Below are 20,296 nucleotides of genomic sequence, written 5' to 3'. Positions count from 1 at the left end.
TTATGCCGGTCTTCATCTTCAACTAGTGGCCATCAAGATTCAGATTGGTCATCACTCGTCTTCGTGCAGGTCATCATGAAGGGCTTCTTGTAAACATGGTCTGAGTGTATCGAAGTAGCTGTAGCGCTGCCACACAGGGCTGTTCACGTTAGCGTTGAAGACGTTAAGAGTGTGGAAGCCTTCTCTTCGGCAAAAGCACTGCTTCATCATCTTCTCAGAGAGATGTTTGTTGATCAGGCTGTGTCAAAGTTCTGCAATGAACTCTGCATGTGTGACTCTGACAAAGGGGAGTTGACACTGCTTTAAGTTCTTGTACGTTGTGTCTGCCGCAGGTGTAGAAACTGAGGTTATTGCACTAGTAGTTGTAGCAGGCTGAGATGTCTGACTGAAGACTGAAACCTCCATCACGAGGATTAGGGGATCATCAAAAACGTCTGCTTCGTCTGGCGGGACAATCTCTATAGAGCATGGCTTGGACTTCTGTGATGAACCACGACAGGAGCTTGACAATCTTTTGGGTTGTCATCTTCCTTCTTCCCCATAGACAATGGGCTTGGGGTAACGACATCTCAGTAGGTGACAATTTCTTCTGGGTGGAGATGGAGCCCACCACTGTAGCAGATGACTGCCCCCGGGAACTGCTAGACGATTCAATACAATGATGAACATCAGCAGCAGTTAACACACGACAACTAGTGCTTTTATCAGTGTTTATAGGCTACATAAGTTGGCTATGCCTTCTAATATGATCTTTGCACACTTTAGAACAACAAATGCACAACTATTGAACTCTGCAATAGTTAAGTTGTCTTTTGTTTGTTTGTTTTTTCCAAAGGAAATAATGGGAGCTGAAGAGCAATCCATAGTGCAAGAAGGACAATATACCTCATTACCTGCCGATCAACCGCAGACAACTGGTATTTTAAACCCAAGCAAACATACAATGATGAAATATAAGACAAACTATGTATAACGTATGTACAGTTTGGTAATAATTCTGCTGCATAATGTACTCAGGGGAGTATGGTTTTGCATCACTTTAAACAAATACTTAAGCAATGTCACAGAGGGTTCACTCATTTCACCCAAACAAGGAACTGAAGTCATGACTTCAGCATGATAGGAGGGGGAAGACCACAGCTAAACTCTTGGCCCTAATAAATGCAAACATAAGCTGACAGCATGCATACTCACAAGTACATGATGATCCCGAGTAGATAGAGAAGAAGAGTTAGCAAGATGGACACTGTTCGAAGAAGGCCACTTTTACACCTCTCACCTAGGTAGCTCACCCACTCATCTGAAACAGTCAAAATAAAAACATACAATGACATCAGGAAACTGTCCGCCAAGCACGTTTACCTGAATCACACCTGACAAGCATACATGCACAATGAACATAACCAACAGCTGCCTGGCTAACCTGTAGCATGTCAGGCCTATTTTAACATGTTGAAGTAACTTGATGTAATTAACACATTGTTCATGCTGAGGTCTAAACCATGGCACAACTAACGAAACCAGGTTACACCTCGGTCCTATAAATCTGCCCAAGATGGAGATAGGCTGGCCTGTTGCCAGTGTCACATAAATTAATGACACACTGCAGCAAAAAATGGGAACAAGGTTACATAATCTTGAAGTACAGACAGTTTGATGATGTCCAGCCATAGATAGCATGACAAATTACATGTTACACAGGGATTAGTAACATGGTAAATAGACTTCAAGGTATCTAGCTGTTTAAAGGTCTATTTTTGTGGACAAGTAAGGCTTGTAATACACAAGGATTATTTTTTTAACATGCATTTGCTGCATGTAGACATAAATATAAGATAACATTATTCAGTTGCAGGTTGCACTGATGCATGTTTTCTGTAGCTATATTGAGGACAAATTGATCATAAATCTTCAAATCGTGTTGGTTAATGGAAGCATCTTACAACAACCTTCAAGCTGAAGAACTGTTTTGCAAGCTATGTCTACTTTTCTACCAACGTTTATGTACATGATCAGTAGCTTTGAGCAATATTTCATGCAATATATTACATGACTGTGATATTACATGATTCAACAACAATAATGTCCAAGAATATAATATTCACAGAACAATCTTAAACTTCTGAAAAGTAACTACTCCTCACAGCCATGAAATCATGAGGCAACTTTTCTGAAAAAAGAAATAAAAATACAAACACACTTTAAAACCTTGTATTTTGAACAATTCTGAAACAGAAATTCTAATTTTGTAAGATATTTTTTCCCTGAAAACCCCCCCCCCAAACCTCATCATTTTGATCATAACAACAAAAAACTCAACTTTCTATTTCCTTATTTACTACCATGCATTCAGGTCCACAGGGGGGAGCTACCCTGATTCCATGATCTGACCACTGGCAAACTACTATTGTGATAGTGATTGCTTATACCAAACAACTACAGCCACTGCAATATCCCTTCTTCTTTTTCTTCTTCTTCTTCTTCTGCTGCTGCTGCAGCTGCTCCTGCTCCTACTACTGCTACTAGTCCTCCTCGTCGTTGTCGCAGTAGTGGTAGTAGTACAAAATGTTACACTACTCTTTTCTAACAAATTTTCTTGAGTATGATACTCATCTAAGATACCCATAATTCTTGGAGAATGTTACAGTAAAACAGATTCAAACACCATAAACAGATAGGCAGTTATTGTAACCGGACAGTGACAAGCTATGATTTAGTGCTACAAGCTAATGATTATGTCTTGTGTGCCCAACCATGATATTGCTGGAATATCGCTGTACGTGGCATACAACTTAACTCTCTAACGTTCATGGGAATTCCTCCTTGTCAGGTAAGCCTACCATGGAAGCCCAAACCTTTCTGTTTATCGCTTCATATGGCCATATACCTCACAACTGTTACACTTACAGCATGTAATCAATACCACTCTAATACAGTTGAAATAACTCACACAATAATTTTCATATTATATCCCAGATCTTGAACATACCTCTTTCTCCTTCCACACATGAAGTCATTGTAGCAAGCCAGGCAGCCACTATACTGTAGCAGTCATAGTATTTTTGCACTGTCGGCTGCGTTTGACAACAATCAAAGTGAAAGTACAGACTGCATAATCAATACTCAGAAGACACGCAATCACCGTTCTGTAATCACTGTAATCTGTCTTCACATCAGGGTATGAACTAGGGCAAAGGCCTTAACAGATAGAAAAGATAAGTTTTCATACCGACATATCCATACATCATTTTACATGTTAAATTGGTCAACCTTTGGACCTCAGTGGCACAATACTGTACATTATACCTTCCTTGTCCCTGTAGTTCCCAGCATAGGATGTAGATCGGCTGTAATGTCATATAGAGCAGGAAATACTACACTAATCAACATTCACAACAAACAGAGCAATCTTAAAAATGCTAATTTCTATTTGTCATATGAGTGAAGAGTTTTTCATAGCAAAGCAAAGCAGACTTTTGATGCAACATATCGACAAACTGTTTCTGAAATTTTCTTTTGGATTATCTCTTTGCCAAAACAATTGTCCCAAAATATCTGGCACACTTAAAACAAAAAGAACAATACTGTTTTCAAGTCATGTCCTCTTTAACACATTAAACCATTTTTTGACAACTCTGTGATTATCTCCCTTATGCTTAAAAAATCAATTTGATACACTATGCATTTTCACAGTAAACTACTCAGGCCAAAATTAGGTCATGTCATGTCTTGCATATGAATAACTTGTGCACAACCAAGTAGACATTGCTGTCTCCTCCTCATTATTGGGCTCAACTCTTTAAACAAATGTCATGTATTTCACGGTTTGCATGAAACTAATCTGAACAATTAATAAAATACTGATAACTACTAGTCCAAATGTTAATTTGTATGTGCAAGTGATCACAAAAATTGAAATGCATCATATGCCCTCAACATCTGACACTAACAAATACTCAGAGAGAAGTTGACTTCCATGAATTATGTTGTGCTCTGAATGTTGACCTGAGTCAGCTTCTTAGTACCTCCATCTACCCCAAACTAATAAAATTCATTATGTTGGGTGCATTCTCAACTACCTGACTAACAAATGTTTAATTGCACTTCAGTGTTTGCATTAATGCAGACACCTATGTTTTTAATGCCAAAAAAATAATAAAAGCATGCAAAAAATATTCTGCATGCATGTTTTGGATACGTAGATTCTGATCTACTTAAATGTAAAAAGTAACTTAAAATAGCAAAATATAGAAAAACAATAAATTTTAAATGATTCTGGATTATAATGAAAATTTCACAAGCAAAAGATTTGCACTACATATTTCTGATTCTATTTCACTCATACAAAACCTACCAAACTGCACCTTCAGCCTATATTCTACCTCTCCCCAATGTTCACCATATAAAGCCGTAACAGTGCTCGAGATGTTTATTTTGCCTACTGAATACTTACTTGTGATTATGCTGATAATTCTCAAATGGTATTCAACATACAATGTACAGTATACAATGTACTACTGCTGAGGCAGAGCCTTTTGCTACTGGGTGCCTAGTATCAATGCTCAGCGGGACATTTGGCACATCTAAGTAGATGGGTTTATTTCATAAATTAGGGGGCACAAGTAATTTACGTATCTCAGCAGGACTGCACAGTATTACCAGAAAACCTTTATACAATAATACGCCTTCAAAACGATAGATACCATAATATTTATACACAGAATTTTGTTATTAATTTTATGCTGTACATCATAATCTAAACAGACTGTCATTTAAATCAGATGTTTAGCTTCATTATTATCCATACAGTGAAACATAACCGAGTACATAAAAATCATATGTTGCACACGTGTAATAAACCCTCGAACGCATTTCATTGGTCAGTTATCCAACCATGACCTCCACGACCCACTGGAATGTGGAACCACTTCTTTCATTCATAACTTTTTACTACAAATTTACAACGAATGTTCAGTCTCGCTACTACGAGAACAAACCAATGAAATGCTATCAAATACAAAACGTTACAAACAAAAACAAAAAAATTTTCACACACCGTGTTTATTGATATGAGATTTCATGAAAAGGTAAAAGTAAATTCGGCTCGATAATGACAAGTGGAGCACACGTCACTGGCGACAAACGGCTAACTAATCACAATGCCCGCAAACATTTGATTCAGAAGTTCCAAGACTTTACGTAGCTCCAACGTAAATCATGCAAGTGTCTGCACATACAAATGTGAAGAGTGTGAACAATTATTCACGTCTTTCTGATGCACAACACTGGGGAAGTGGGAAATCTGTTGTCTTCGACCGAAAATCAGCCTGCCATGTTTTCATGCTCGCGTCGCGCGTCTGCAATCGTTCTGTCATCGGCAGTTTGTCCGAAATAAATCTAACATCCCAATGCATGTCAAACACATACACAAGCAAAGCCTTGTCTAGTGATGTTGTTCACACTATCTTCGGAGGTCCAGTATACAGGGGGTAGGGGGGACATTCCACATCAAAATTGACAAGTCGTCTATAGCAGTGAATGAGACCGAGACTTTACAAACTGTCGCTGTGTTGCTCGCTTTCCTCTCAGTGACTCTTCTGACGACGAATAACTTTCCCATTAACAATATTTCCAGTTATACAATTCTTACACTTGCTTAAGTTGACAAAGATTAAATTTCAATTCAAAATGTGTTTGCATTTTGTGTCTTCGTGCAAGAGTAGCTAGTCAATATGTCGCGCCCTTTTCTTAGTAGCATTACACAGGGAGTGTAAGTCTATAGTGCCGTATCATTGTATTCTTACGCAACCTTGACCTTTACTTCAAACGACAACAGCTGATTTGGGTTTACGTAGAGTTGTTTAGAAATAAAAAAGTTAGACACAAATGGATAATAAAGAAATTAACACACTCACTTGTGTATTAATCTCTATTTATGCAATGACAAGACGGCATGCTGTACAGACTATAAATTGTGTAAAAGAGACAGTAGAATCCATGACTTCACAGCCTAATTTCAAGAAAGGTAAATCTTAAGGTAGATATCAATAAGACATTTTCAAAGCTCTTTTAGATATTTTCCACAATTATGAATAGAATTCAGTTCCAACTGTCTTTTTGTTTGGACCTGGTCTGTGTCGCCCAACAGTGATACACATACAAGTTACAATATGCATTGCAAGCAAGCATTTGGAACTCAGCAGAGTTGATGTAATCTCTCCATGTGGTACCTGTCTTGGTTCATTAACTAAATATCTGTACAGAAACACAACCTTACAATGCAACATTTGGTAACTGGCACTTAATTCACCATCTGAACTGCAGCAGTGTTGATGTAATTTATGCATGATTCTGGTTTGGGATCTGTAACTGAACAATTGTACAGAAACACAGACACACAATGCCACAGTACTTACGTAGCACACCAGGATGTTGGCAATATTGATTTTCAATAAAAAATAGCATTGTTTATTTATATGTTTGACACATAAACAAACTGCTCAAAACTGATAGAATGATCCTGAATTTGAGTCACTGTCAACTACACAGATGAAGAGTTTATTCTGAGCTGCCGTCAAATAAAGAAGGAGTAAAGTTAAGAGAAGACTAGTTTCACTAGTTCAGTATACACAGAGGGAGACCAGTTGGTAAGCTTCAGACAAGACAATGCCTGGGTCTAACTGCATGTTAGGATACTGTTGCTATGAGGAGTTTATCGCTGCCACGGTCTTTACTGCTATAATCACTCCCCATTATATACTGAACAGCAAAAGAAATGAAAATTTCAAAAACATGAAATATTGTAATCTCATAAAAGTAAGCATTCATGTTTATGTCTTCTATCTAAAAACATGAGAAGAAAAAAATAAAACAACAAAAAAAAACAGCTGTTTCTTTAGCTGTTCAGCATATTTCCCGTGAATTTGTACTGCTTCTCTTATCTGTACTGCCAAGTGATATCTTTGTATTGATTTGTGAACTGAGTACAGTTCTTGATCATGTCACATCACATTGCTTTGTCAAAAACTGATTTCATATCATCTTACAGACTGATCCCTTGTTGACTATTTAGTTTCAACTTGGTAATCAACACATAACCACATTAAAGTGACATCTGGTCACAAGTTTGTAAGAAATGTTGTTAACATACATAGACTGAATCAGTATCATATTGCAAGGACTGTTGTGGTTTGCTGGGTTGACATATGTGCCACTGATTGAAACAAGGAAGTGGCTTAAAAGCCTACGTGTACATCATAGCTCTGACTGTGACATCAAAATAACTCTGAAAAAAATATATCACTGCAAAGATGGTTTTTAACAGTTTTATTTTTTCATTCCAAATTCCCTTCAAAGTTTATTCAGTTTGGAATCTTTAATCCCTGACTTAAATGATGATCTTTACATCTGCTCCCCATATATGTATACTGGGAACCAAAACATCACAACAAAGCAAAACTAAGATGTCTAATACTTACAAAATGCAATAAATATACTGCCAAAGTCCACTAATGGATGAAAGATGAAAAGATAAGCCAAAAGTCCGATACTAGACAAAACATATACAGTTATTCCATGACCTTCAATGTGCATTGCATTGGTATAATTAAATTAAAATGTATCATCACACTCCTAATGAGTACCCAGGATCCTGGCCTCCACACCTACAACATGTTGCTCAACCCACAGGCAAACTGTTGTGCAAATGGGTTGCACAGCATAGAGAAAATGACCAGTCTTCTTATATGCGAGCAAAGGTTGGCGACATACTTTCCTCACTTTGGTTTGAAAAATATTTTACATGCCAAAATAAAATACCAGCACCATCAAAGGCATACTCCCGTTTCTTCACTGGGTTGTGCTCTCATATTTCCAACCCCATGTTCAACAATTACTCACATGAAATAATGTTAATTCAACATTTTAAGCACAACTCGTGGTATTTGAGACCGTTCTTCGCCTCCATTCTCCCTTCCCATTCAACGGAGCTAAGGAACAGGGGTGTATTATTCCATATGGAATACTTACAGTTACCTTTTCTGCTCCCCCATAACGCCAGAAGTGGTTTTCATTCGTAACTACTTGTCTCTTTCCGTGACCTACAAGAAAATGCCACCTGGCTTGCCAGAATGACACAAATAGTTACGAATGAAGTGTTTTTATGTAGAATAAATGCTATGAAAATTCTCACAATAGCAGATAAGACAAATAAACTCCAACTGGATCATGATAAAATTAGGCAATATGGTATTTCTTTCTAATTTCTGCTTTTTCTTGTTCTGTCACTCCATTCAACCGACAGTTGGCAGGGCTAATGGAGGCGAAGAACGAATACCACGAGTATGGCTTAAAATGTTGACTAAAACATATTTAATGTGGGTAATTATTAAACATGGGGTAGGAAATCTGAGAGCACAACCAAATGAGGAAATGGGAGTGTACCTCTGACGATGGCGATATTGTTTTTTTTGATATGAAAATACTGTTCAATCTGAAGCGAGGAAAGTGTTGCCAACCTCACATATTGTTACATTCATACGCTCACATATTGTTACATTCTCTGGAACCCCATTTGCGCTAGTTTGCCTGTGCTCAACTAATCCCCATCATGGCTGCAGTCACAACAAGCAAGACATACCTTTGGCTGCTCCATTCAAGAACAGTAATATATTGTCATATATATTATACAGATATCAATAAATGGAGAAGACATATTGGAGTTCTTGACGAAGTAATTGACCCCCAGAGCCTCTAACATGTTCTTGGCAACACATATGACCATGAATTTGATTCCCAACTTTTATACAATAGTCACTAATATTACACGTTCCAGCATTGCTCACATGCAAACCAAACCAGTTCAGGAACATTTTCATATACTTTCGTCTTGGGTTTTAACAGTCATCGTCCATACTTTTCAAGGGTATGTATCTGTAGTTGACTTTTAAGTCTGTCTATCCCCAGTCCTCTTTTTTTTTTTAAATGAAAAGGCCCTAAATTAAGCAAGTCTAGATTTTCTTCAAGCATAGAACCTCCCATCTCGGTTGTCAACTGAGTTCCTGGACGCATATTGATTTGTGAAGATCCAGGATAGAATGATCTTCAGTAACCCATCCTTGTTGTGACAGGCAATCAACGGTATCAGGTGGTCAGACTGACTGACTTGGTTGACACATGATCGGCGCTTGCTGGACACAGAATCACATCATCTACTTCCATATGGCTCAGTTGAAACCTGGCTGACTTGAGTATATGACATGTGATGCTCTCCAACATATACATAAATGTCTAGGATTATCTGCATCCACCAACATATACTGACCAGTGAGACACCTAATGATACACTACTAGATAAGTGGAGACTCTTGCCTCAGGAAAATGCCAGTAGTTGGAATATCATGGACCAGGTCAACCAACTAATGGGTTAAACATGTCAGAAATGATAGTTTAATGCTTCCTGGTAAATGACCAAGGCCTCCTAGCATCCTGAACCAAGCAGCTGCATATAATGCGGACGAATGTTACCAGTTTACACACATCCCACAGAGGGAGACTGCCAGACTGTCACATCTTGGATATTTATGGTGAAACAGCAACATTATATATCATTTTGTCAAGAATGAAATGTCATTTCACACCAGCATCTTCCCTGTCAGCACAGACAAGGCTATAAAGACATATTGTTTTCTAATGTGCCTAAAATATCTTAATTCTGCCAGCATTATGTAACTAAAGTTCTAATGTAGCTGTTTACTGAGAAACGAGTGTTATCTTATATTCATCAATTTACAAGGAAAACTCAGAAGCCTGATATGAAAGTCACATATATATCATCTCTGCTCCAAGATTCCAACTCTGGTCTATGTTGAAAAATATAAAAAATACATTGTGAATATTGCTATCATAAAAAAGTGGTGATATACATTTCTGGGATGACAAATGCATGGTCATCTCCACAGAAGACATTCCTGACTGGTTCACTTCCTCTGCTACCACTGTCATTATCAGTGATGTTCTCATATTAATCATTTACTTTGTCCCTATTTCATATTCGTGCAAACAGCCATGCAGGTCCCTTCCACAGTCTGTTAAAAATCAAAAATAACAAAATGACAATAATTTTTGCAGCCTAATACATAGCTTATCTGCTTCACTGCTTTCCACAAATAATGATTCAACAAGCTATTGTTTACATTCATGTGTTTAAGACACAAAAGCAGTTCCAAACATCAACAAGTTACTATTGTGATGAGCATAACAGATATGTACTCAATAAAATATTGTCAGTTGGCATTTGATATAAAAAAAGGTGTTATATTTTAAAAATGCAATTGATTAATGGTATACTTATAAACCTAGAAGGAATAACACATCACTCCCTTTTTTTTGACAATGCAGTACTTGGAGCAGTGAAACATTGCATGTGCTGTACATGATAAGGGTTAACTTAGATCAACCCTGCTTGTTCCTGCTGTTCCATATAATGTGCATACCCCATTGTAATGCAAACCAACAATGATTTGAAACTATGTTTGTTAAACAACTTTTGTCTTTAGTTGGACAACATTTTGAGGTTTAAATGTTCCATTGGTAAGGCAAAAATACAAGGATTCCCAATCTTAATTTCACTTTATTAGGTTTACCTTTTTGTTTACAGTGAAATTCATCAGTACGCTTTCACTGCAAACAGACTCTATGCCTCATGACTAGAGAACCAAGACAGAACCAGCAGACTGCTATCTTGGAGGACACCCCCGTCCCCAACAGAACACCCAATTATGAAATGTAGGTCATTATAGATTCCTACAGTCAGGTAATTTGTAAAGGAAAAAAAAAAGTTTTCCTACACTTCTTTTAACTACGGTTTCAGATTCAAGGTTAAAAGAGTTGCTTCCCCTTAGAGGCAGTCTGACTTAACACTTCTGACTATATCATGCACTCAATCTCACATATCAAAAGCTGTGTTTGAAGCAGAAATTAAATTCATTATTTCAAAGTGTCCCCATGAGCACCCATTGGCTGCATGAAATAAATAAGTAATACCATTAGTTCCACACAGTAACATAAACAGATTTGTTGTCACAAACAACTGTCTGGTTCAGAATATTGAAACTTCAGTCTATGTGCACTAGTCATGTTCCAACTAATCAATTTCATAGATGACTGATTGGTAGAAAATGGTAACAAAAGAATCAAGCATAATATCTCTGACAGATCATGACTGGTTAATATGCATCTACATATTTCTATAATGTAATCCAGAGCGTATTTACAGCTTTCAATGTGTATTTTACTCATTCATTACTTGTATCATGTATCCATCTCGTGTCAAGTCAGTATCTTGTAATATAGGCAAGCATATAAGCACATAACAAGGAGCTCCCTGATTGGCTCAAGCAACTGCATGTGCATGGAAACAGCTAATGACAAGACTCATAATAGTCTTTTATCACATCACCTGAAAGTTAAGACTAACTTGATGATCAATCATTAATCAAAGATTGACTGATTTTTTTCAAATTTGATAATCCAATGGTCAATCATGAAAATTCCCAACACTAATGTGCACCTACCTATCAGTTCCCAATCAATGTTGCCACCAAACGGAAGGTGTCTCTGCGACTCGGTGTCATGGCTGGAAGGTGCTTCTTTCCTTGACTTCCGCTCTGGGGACATGCCGTTCTGAAACAGATCCTCCCCAGAGTGACCTTTACTCCTGGACTCTCTGTTCATTGCAGCAGTGTGATTGGTTCGCTTCTTGGAGTCACGCAGGTCGTTATTGATGTAATCTGCCTTCTTGGGAGGCACACATGAAGTTTTACTAGCACTTGGAGGCTTGCCATTGTTCAACACTGTGCCTGCGGACTTGCTGGTGCCAGAATGTCTACTATCGTTTTTAACTTTATTTGTATCTTTTTCCTTCTTCTGAAAAATTCTTTTGGGATCAAAGAACACACGTTCTGATTTGTCCTTTGAGGGAGGCACATGTTCATTAGAAGCTTTCCCTGGGTCAGTGTTAAGCTTCTCCGAAGTGTTTTTCTCCATGCTGTCCCTACTTGTGGACTTAGTGAGATGAATCTCCTCTATGCCGCTGGTGCCACTGCTTACACTGCTGTTGCTTCCTTTCCGGCTGCGATGAGACAGGCTCTCAGCACTACTGCTTATGGGCCTCTCCACTTTGGCCTCAAAGCCATCCAAATCCTCAAACTGGTCCAGCCCATATTTGGAATCTGGCAACACTATAGATCCCTGGTTTCCATCAGCAGATGTTGTCCTTTGACGACTGGGAAATCCTCTGGTCTGGAAGGATTTCTTCACAGCAGGCTTAAATGATTTGGGCAGTGTGTCTGGGCCTTTTTTCTTTGAGCAGTTGTCAAGGTCTTCTTTAGGTTTCTGCATAGGTTTACTTTTCAGAGTTTTTGCAACATCAGAGTAGGTTTTTGGCTTGTTGTTGATGTCTGGTTTCTCTTCCGGAACCTTTGCCTGAGTGAGGACATCACTTGTCCCAAATGGGTTGTAAGTACCACTAAATTTATCCCCAGTCTGCCACTGTTTCATGGCATCTGTGTACAAGTCATATCCTTCCTTGGAGGCAGTGTCATAGCCAGAGTCTTCAGGTAAAGGAGGGGAAGCAGGGAAATCGCTTCCAAGACTGCTGGCATCATCAAACACTGGCAAATGTCCTGGCCGACCCAATTCCTGAATATACGTTGAGTAAGCACTGAAGTAGTCGGGTGAGGAAGTGGACAGTCCAAACTGTCCATCCACAGGGTCTGAAGGCTGACCGAAGTTGTCCCAGTACAGATGTGATGGAGACACAGGGTGGGTCATCCCGCTAAATTGGGTCCAGGGTTCAAAGGGCAGTCTTCCCCCTGAATCAACAGAAAAACCTGCATCATGCCTGTCCAGTCCTGCATGGAATCTTGGGGACTTATTGGCAGGGTCTTCTTCAGAGGCTTCGGCCATAGTTCAGGTCACATAGTACCCATACTGGCAGAGCTCTGGAAACAAACACAGATTAGGAAACATTAATACAAATGATGCACATGTGAACAAAAGCTGGATACAATTCTCTTCCTTGTCAAACGGCATTTATTTGGACATTTTTAAAAAGAATATACAATAAAAATCAAAACCAGTGTTTTCCCTCACACAGTAAGTCTGCGGATTTGATACACAAATTATCTCAAATACCCAGTGAATTTCAAAGCTTGCATCCTTGTCAGATAATCTAAGCGTGTAATTTGCTGTTGTTTAAAACTACTTAGTTTCCTGTTTTCTGCTCAGTGCTGCTTTACCTTGTTTTGTTTTTTAATCACTACTAAACAATCACATGTAGCTGTCATGATGACAGCCGACTCCCAGAAACATGTTGATAACTCCCCCTTATGACGTTAAAAGTCAAGACCACACTGGACCAGTGAGTAACAGTATGAGAAATTATACATGCCGTGTAGGCACAACACAGAATCCTTGGAACTTATCATTGCTGTCTTAATCATGGTAACATTGGTTTTGTTGTGCCATGACTACAAACCTTAACACAGCTAGGTTAGACATTTTACTGTGTGGTATGGAGTAAATGAATGTTTATAGTCATATTTGTACAAATGATTTAATGTGGTGTTAGCCTCAAAGAATTACTCATATTTGCTTTTTAACATTGTCCCTGTTTTAAACTCAAAGCCAGTTTGAATTCACAACTCTTTACCCACAGGTTACAATGAAATCACACAGCACATCCTTGGTGAAACCACACAAAGGACGTTCTACATGTTACATTGGGCCACTTGTTAAAAATAACTCCATGACATCCTCATTACTCCCATCCTTGATATCTCCAGGGTAGAAGTTCCGATAAGTCTCCACTATACCCTGGATTCATCCACAGGTATAGATGAGACGTATCAGAATGTATGCCATGGAGATATCGAGGATGCATTAATCCTAAGGAATATACATATATATATATATACCAATTACCTTATGATAAATACACTGGATCAAATAAATGTCAAATTTTGTCCTTGATCAAGATTTAAATAGAAGGATGCCTAAAACTGCCATCCAATCGAATTACTTTCATGAGATACTGGAGCTCAGATCATTCACTACATCCTATGTTGATAAAAGGATCCACACACACAAGTTACAACAGGAACAGAACTAATACTCCAGATAATACAGGGTATGCATCAGTCTTGTGTGTGTTCTGGGTACAACTGCCTTCAATCTATTCCTTACGTCAGTTTCTGTAAACTAGATAATCTAGGATGACCATCAATGTTATGTGAGCTCAGTTCACTCTATTCCATATGTCAGTTCCCGTGCACATCCTACGTCACATACAGGGTTTACGACCTTTATAACCATACTCGCATCCTAAATACATCTGGTCATATCACACCACACGCAGCTGTTCACATCAAGACAATATCATTTCTACTGATACTTGAGAAAACTGCAACTTTACCAGCTATGAAACACTGTGCTGTTGGCTTGCGAAAGATTACAACAGACTGCCATGAGCGGTTGACAGATGAATATCCATGACACAGAGAAAGAAATGAGCAGCAAAACGACTGATTTATTCACTTCCTTGCTGAAAATGTCTTAATGACTACCATATTAGCATGGTGCAACTAACAACATTGTAGCTTTACTAAATTTAGCATTAAAATCAAGGCGACCAATGTCTGATGATAAACATAATAAAAAATGAATAAAGACAGGAGATACAATAAATGCTATAGATACAAAAACAGTTTCTTACACTGATTGGCATGAATAATACTTAAATTCAATGAACTTTAATTCACAGGCCTGAAGATCTGTGAATATCATGTATTTTCATGTCCAAAAAAGCTCTCTATCAGAAGGGATAATCTACAACAGGGATAGGTCACTTTCTTTACCATTTGTAATAATTAACGTGTGCCTCGTCATGCTCCAACACACACAACGACTTGACTCGTTTCCAGCGTGACTTAAGCTGTGTTGCAGAACTTCAGCCTTTTTATTGTATCAGTCGGAATTTTACAATGAATGAATGAATGAATTATAGTAAGAATTAAGAGCAAGATTTATGTGAATGAAAGACGTAAAGAAAAAGAATAAAAGAAAGAAGTACATATGTGACTGAATGAAAGGATAAATTATACACTGTGGCCCTTCCTCCGAAAACATATTAAAGAACGCAAAGAACATGTGGTAACATCAGTTGTCCTTTTAAAACATCTACTTTGAGACATTTTTGTTTACATTAATAATTAATTCAGATATCTTATTGCATGTGGGGAATGGAATGGACATTAACAAAATGTTAACTGACACTGTCACACTGCCCTCAAAAATAAAGTGTAAAACTGTCACAAAGCGTTCTAAAACACCTTTCCAGTTTTGGCAGATAATAAGATCAACAAGAAAGAAAGAAGTTATGCAACTATAAACCTCAAGCATCAATGGCAAATCAGATCAGATCGGCAATATGTCATATTTTTCACACGTTTTGTTTTAGATTATGAAACTATCACTATTACTTGCAAAGACATTTCACTTGAAAGTATTTTCCCCTCATAAGAATTAAAGGTGAAAGATGTTTTTGAAGTAATAACTAAAAACACTCAAACAATGGCGTGTAGTATTTTAATGGCGGCTCAGAGCAGAGCAGCGATATGTCACATTTTTCACACACCTCAAATACACCCTAACATTCTTTTACAGATTATAAAACTATCACTATTACTTGCAAACACGTTTGACCTGATAGTATATTCCCCTCGTATGAATTAAAGGTGTATGTGAAAGATGTTTTTGAAGTAATAACTAGAACCACTCAAACAACGATGTGTGGCTGGATCAGAACAGATCGGTGAAATTTCATATTTTTCACACACCTCAATCACACCCTAACAATTTTTTCGGTCATAAAACTGTCATCATTACTTGCAAATACCTTTCAACTAAAGGTATGTTTTCCTTCTAAAAATTAAACGAATGTGTGAAAGAAGTTTTTATTGGCACAATTTAGTCTATCTTCGTGGTGAATCGAGAATAGAAGCAAGTGAGCTATAACATACCCACTTGAAACTTTACTACAAATCTACTGTCCTAATATGGGCACTAATACCAATTATTTGACTTAAACTGAAGTGGCAAAAATAGTTAACCTATCTTCTACATGTAGGATTTCAGTTGTTACAACACTCAGCTAACTTAATCAGCTGTTGAAAATAAACTGGGCTCAATCTTAAATACTACGCTTCCACCATATTGGCTACACTGGTTACGCAACGACCCGAGACATACGTTCAGCGGCTTTTCAAGGAGTTTCTTCTCCCCCTCTATATAGGCTCCCTGCTATCAGTAAGTCAACATCGGCAGAAAACCAAGAGATTCTTCTACAATGGTATCACTGGTTGATGTAATGATTTGCTATATGGAAGTGAGTATTCAACATACTTTTAATCCCATGGATCCAGTCTGTAAGGAATTTAAAATGTTTCCACTTTCCAAAAATGTTCCATAAATGCAATTTCAAGACGCACCTGTCCATGTGCCATCAGAAGTGTGTCACATCACATAAGCTAGTGCTTTAATGTCACAGTAATATATAAACAAGAGACTAAAGTAACCTTGTGCATTATTCACTACAGTCAAGTTCATGTATGTGTGATGCCTGCATTCAGTTGGTACATTATGACTGGTGAAGAAATACAGGAATGCAAGCTGAAGAGCTGAACAGGGTAATTACATAGAGAATCGTCTTACTAGAGAGTTTCTGAGATTGTTTATGCAGACTTTTATGCTAGCAGTTCAAAATTAATTGTTTAATGGTGATTTATTTAGAGCATGACATGTAAATATGGTGTATCAGAGCTGCTGGTCACTAGACTAATGACAGCAAAGGACTCCTTCCTGGTGCACATTGGGAAAATATTGCCACATATACATGTACTGTTAAAATGTTAAAAAGTGGGATTATTACGCACAATAGAGTAAAACATTAAAGCTTCTATTTTGGGCATAATACCATCAACCTTCAACTCATCCAAACCATCACAGTTATATAAAGATGAATTGGCAGATTTTTCACTGATCATTTTGCTATTTGGCATCAGACCAGGCCTAGATTAAACCTTGGTAATTAAAATCTTATAAGGCAGATGTTTGTAAAAGTTTGCTTTCAACAGTTTCAGCATTACTTCAACAATAGCATGGCATAAGGTACCAGAATTAGGCTTCAGCCACTGTATCCATGTGGAAATTGAACTCTGTTTTTGTTGCATGGCAAACCAATATTAAAAGTAGCTGAATTTAACTGTAAAAACAGTACAAGTTCCACCCAAAAGCCTGGCTTTCAATTTTTATTTATTAGGATTATTTCAAGGGGTTAGGGTTAGGTTTAGGGGCAGGCCTTTAGGTATGGAATGATTTTAGAAACCTTGTGTTTCAGGCAGAAATCTTTCTCATGTTTCCTTGCAAACAGTTAATGATGACCCAGATGTCATTATTCACAATTCATGTGGTCCTGCACCTTATCAGGAAATGCTAAAAACTCACAAAACAGTCGCTTAACACAATACATATTCATCAACACTTCCAGGCACTACATTAAAGGGAATAATGTAACGTTTATTTGACCACAAACACAAAATTCTGGAACCATAATGTCCAAATTTGACAGAATCCGAGAAATACATGTGGTTCTATCCTGAAAATTCTCTTGTGACAGATATGCAAACATGAAGTGTCATAACAAACATTCCAATAGTTAATCAGTCATCGAGTGTCCTAACTAATCATTGGTGGCCTTACTTCCTATTTTCTTGTAAGAACTGCTCCGTTCACAAAGAGGAAGTGGTATGTTGCATTTGCTGCGGAAATTCTGTTGTGTTGCACCGAACAAACGCAAGACTAGCATGCTATAATTAGACCACTCTCAAACGTCACAGACAAAACTCAGCTGGTTGTTCATAATCATAAATGCAACCATCGTTCATGTTTTTGATTATGTCGTGATTCAGTATCACGATTTCGTCACAAACCATCACTTTGCACGACAACTGCATTCTCCCTTGTGTTTTGACGTACGGTATGGCGATCGAAAACGAGAATAATCGGCGTGTTCCGGGCAACAGACAAACGTACATATCCATGCATTTCCATCTTAAAGCGCCGTAACACTCACGCGAAGGGTGGTTTAATGCCTAGACAACTGAATCACAAGCTCATTTCCAATCGGAGACTAAAATACAACACTGAATCACATTCACTTACAGTCACACACCACCATCGGCATGGAGCAGTTGTCAACTCTGAAATCTCGCCTCCGCCCCACGTGACGATATCTTCGCGCCCGCATCCGCGAGAGGTCGCCATGACCCTTTTTCTTAGCAGACGAACTTTCAAGGCATTGCGAATAAATTACTCGACTTGTTGTGGCAACGGTCATCAACACGACTGTTATAAGGCATAACAATTACTTTCAATTACTTTGGTTTGTTCTCGGCATTGGTTCTAGTCTGATATTTTTTTATTGCTGGTATTTGGAGTGTAACACCATATACGTGCACATATCTATAAACTCACTATTCATATGTATATATAGTAATTACTAGACATGGACATTATCACGTTGGTATACAGACGATGTCAAAATAAAGTTTGATAAATGAATTTAACATGAACTGAAATAATTGAAAACGTGCTGTGTTTGTTACGTGGATTTGATCATGTAAGCAACCCAACGTGTCAAATACGTCAGTCATTACATATACACTACATTCATTACATGTATATAAACGGCAAAAATGTCTGTCTTTTTAAAAATTACTTTGTCTGTGTTTCGCAACCAACCCAATAAAATATATTTTCATTTATTTATCATAGGATTAGAAATAATCTGTCGTATGTGTACTAATGCACATTATCACTGAACAAGCATCGTCATTATATCTGTCACGTAACTTTTGTAATTAGACCTACGTCATAGCTGAAAAACTTTCACGTCATTTGAGTAATTTATACATGTAGTGTTTTTTTTTTAAACGGCGGTTGTGACCAGTGCAATTTTCCAAAACGAAAGGCAAAGGGATTATAGCAGGTAATTAATAAATCATTAGATCCGTATGTGTGTCATGTTGGTTTTACGAAACGAGAGTCAGGTTTTAGGCATTATCCGCATACGTGATATCAGTGTGCATATCCGTATGCGGTTAAACAAACCCCAGTTAATAAAAACACCCACCAAACATTTGAGTATATAAAACATTATTCACTCGTTCTGTAAGAACACAATACAAATTCATTTATGACGTAGTACACATAATATGCAGACCAGTAATGTTGTCTTTACCGGTCACTGTGAACATTATGTCAACTTGACAATAGGGTTTCCAAGACAATAGCTGAATTGTTACACACTGATTACGTAATATTAAGATTAAGAAACTCGAAATTAATGCAGTCATACGAGGAAATCGTCCGTTTTGAAACCAAGTTGTGATAGTTTATATGTTAAAATGAATGTATTCTTCCCTCAAACTGATACAAATATAATATTAAACTGAGGAATTCCAAATGTTTGTGTCAGATGGACATAATGTTTCCATTATTATACGTTTTTGTGTGCATGAAACGAGTGCAGCCACAAAAAAACGTATCTATGCAACCGAAACTTGAATGCATGTTTGCGTTGGAAAGTGTAAATTTGCATGAAAATGTCATGAAAAAAAGGGGTTCACAAAAGCAGGTGCAGGTCTGAGGAAGCCCGAGTATTGCCCATGCAATGTTTCGTTTAAACAGTTATGTGTAGTAACAGCTAAATGAAAGAATATTGTAATGTTGCGCTTTCAACTCCAGTACCAAACGGATGAATACGTGCCCCCCGACATCGAAACGAAGTTTTGCTCAAAGCTGTATCTCCAAAGTTAGTCGATATGGCGGAGGGATTGTCATGGTGTATGATGTTGTATCCTTCACGCAGGGAACTAATCTTGCAGCCTGTGCGGCACTTAACCATCAGAGTGGGTTGTTCTAGCAGGCCTCACAAATCACATGCTACTATTCAGTAACTGAAGAATGAGAACATTACAGAGCTTCCATGACCATCCAAATAGCACGACCTCGACCTCAGCGGGTATGTGTGGGATAACCTTGAACGACGCTTACATGAACGTCAGCCGGCGCCACAGACGCTAGAGCAACTGTCGTACGCATTGCAAGAGGGGAGGCTTGTTGACTCGACAAGGCTACGACTTCTTTCTCCTGCCAAGCTGCAGTAAAACTGAATAAG

The 20,296-nt window shown here is 37.9% G+C and overlaps 1 protein-coding gene across 1 annotated transcript in view; it reads right to left on the bottom strand.

Moving 5' to 3' along the window:
* The window catches only part of LOC137290507 (dnaJ homolog dnj-5-like), a 33,885-nt gene extending 15,543 nt beyond the window's left edge, over window positions 1-18,342 (bottom strand). The window contains exons 1-3 of the mRNA XM_067821488.1: window positions 18,280-18,342; window positions 11,574-13,001; window positions 1,195-1,300 (exon numbers count right to left, since the gene is read on the bottom strand). Coding sequence (XP_067677589.1) covers window positions 1,195-1,300; window positions 11,574-12,966 — 1,499 coding nt within the window. The 5' untranslated portion in view covers window positions 12,967-13,001; window positions 18,280-18,342. The remainder of the gene's footprint in view (window positions 1-1,194; window positions 1,301-11,573; window positions 13,002-18,279) is intronic.
* Between the last annotated feature and the right edge of the window lie 1,954 nt (window positions 18,343-20,296).

Source organism: Haliotis asinina, chromosome 7 (assembly GCF_037392515.1).
Source record: "Haliotis asinina isolate JCU_RB_2024 chromosome 7, JCU_Hal_asi_v2, whole genome shotgun sequence".
Classification (NCBI taxonomy): Eukaryota; Metazoa; Mollusca; class Gastropoda; order Lepetellida; family Haliotidae; genus Haliotis; species Haliotis asinina.
The sequence above is the reverse complement of the archived record's forward strand: the minus strand, read 5'-3'. Positions and strand labels throughout refer to the sequence as shown.